Source organism: Myotis davidii, unplaced genomic scaffold (genome assembly GCF_000327345.1).
Source record: "Myotis davidii unplaced genomic scaffold, ASM32734v1 scaffold609, whole genome shotgun sequence".
Taxonomy (NCBI): domain Eukaryota; kingdom Metazoa; phylum Chordata; class Mammalia; order Chiroptera; family Vespertilionidae; genus Myotis; species Myotis davidii.
Genome location: NW_006300164.1, coordinates 1,462,033 through 1,463,464, shown reverse-complemented (window position 1 = coordinate 1,463,464; position 1,432 = coordinate 1,462,033). Strand labels below are relative to the sequence as shown.

The 1,432-nt window shown below is 67.7% G+C and overlaps 1 protein-coding gene across 1 annotated transcript in view; it reads right to left on the bottom strand.

Moving 5' to 3' along the window:
• GPSM1 (G-protein signaling modulator 1) overlaps positions 1-1,432 on the bottom strand; it is a 13,957-nt gene that overhangs the window by 1,102 nt on the left and 11,423 nt on the right. The window contains exons 5-6 of the mRNA XM_015572356.1: positions 751-903; positions 452-568 (exon numbers count right to left, since the gene is read on the bottom strand). Of these exons, the coding sequence (XP_015427842.1) occupies positions 452-568; positions 751-903 (270 nt within the window). The remainder of the gene's footprint in view (positions 1-451; positions 569-750; positions 904-1,432) is intronic.

The window sequence follows — 1,432 nt, the reverse complement described above, 5'->3', positions numbered from 1 at the left end:
CACTGCGCCTTCCACTGCGTCCACCACGCTGCCCCCCTCAGTCGGGACGTGGCACCCCACCAGGCTCTGCCCACACCGGCCAGTCGCCTCACGGGGGGCCCGGGGACACAGCACGTGGTCAGCGTTCTGACGTGGGGCGTCAGGCTCAACCCAGAACCCAGTGCATGTGGTCCGGCCTCTGCCCAGTGGCCCCGCACAGCCACTCAGACCAGGAGGCCAATGGCCCAACGAGTGTCCTGGCCCTAATCAGGGTCCCCCAGGAGCCAACGGTCCTGACCGTCCCGAGTCCATATGGGAACGGCTGGTCGCCCCAGTAACTGGCACCGGGAGGCCCTCAGCCAGGGCACGAGGCGCTCACCAAGCCCCATAGGCCTGGCCCACGGCTGTCAGTCAGCCCTCCTGGGGTGGCCGGGGACCCCACCTGGCCCCCCTCCCGGCTGCGAGGTGCCTACTTGTAGTACTCGGCCGCCACGTCGAAGCGCCCCAGGAAGATGTGGGCATTCCCCAGGTTGCTGTAGGCCCTCCGCTCGGCGGCCTTGTCTCCAAATTCCTTCGCGATGGCCAGGCGCTGAGGACGACCGCAGCCGGGGGTCACAGAGCAGCCGGGACCGAACCGACAGCACTGCCGCCTCCTGCCCGCCCCTGTCTATGTCCAGAGGGGGAGCCCCGGGAGCCAGCACCAAGCCCGGACACAGCCTGGGGTGGGTGTCAGGCCGCCCACAGCTGCCCACCCCGCCATCTGCCACTCACCTCCTTGTGGAAGGTCGTGGCCTCCACGAAGCTCCCCAGCAGGTAGTGGGTGTTGCCCAGGTTGCCGTAGGCCCTGCCCTGGGCCGCCCGGTCGCCCAGCTCCTTCACCAGGGACAGGTTCCTCCTGGGGGCGAGTCGGTCAGAGCCGTGTCCCTACCGGTGGGGCAGCGGGGCCCTGTGACCGTCCCCCGGCACAGCGCGCTGAGCGGTCCCTTTAGCTCTGGTCCACTCATTGCCATCCGAGCTTCGAGGCTCAGGCCACGGCTCCCCCGTCCCCAACTGGGCCCGGGTCTAACCTCTGTTCTAACGGGAAGAGTTCTCCCACGCCCGGGGGCTCGGCCAACGCCCTGGCCGTTTCCAGCCAAATGTTGGGGTGCTTTTGGCAATCCTCACCCGAGGGTCTTTTCTCATTGAGTTTTAGAGCGAGCGGGAAGAGAGGGAGGAAACAGCGATGTGAGGGAGACATCAATTGGCTGCCTCCTGCACATGCCCAGAACGGGGCTGGGCACTGCCCCTGCAATCCAGGCATGTGCCCTTGACCGGGAATCGGACCTGTGACCCTTCAGTGTGAGGGCTGATGACCGCCTGGCCAGGCCAGCCCATGCGCTGTAAAGGCCGCACGGGCTGGGTGAGCGGTTCCCTCCTCCCCACGGCGGTGGGCGAGCACCAGCAGGACACGCCG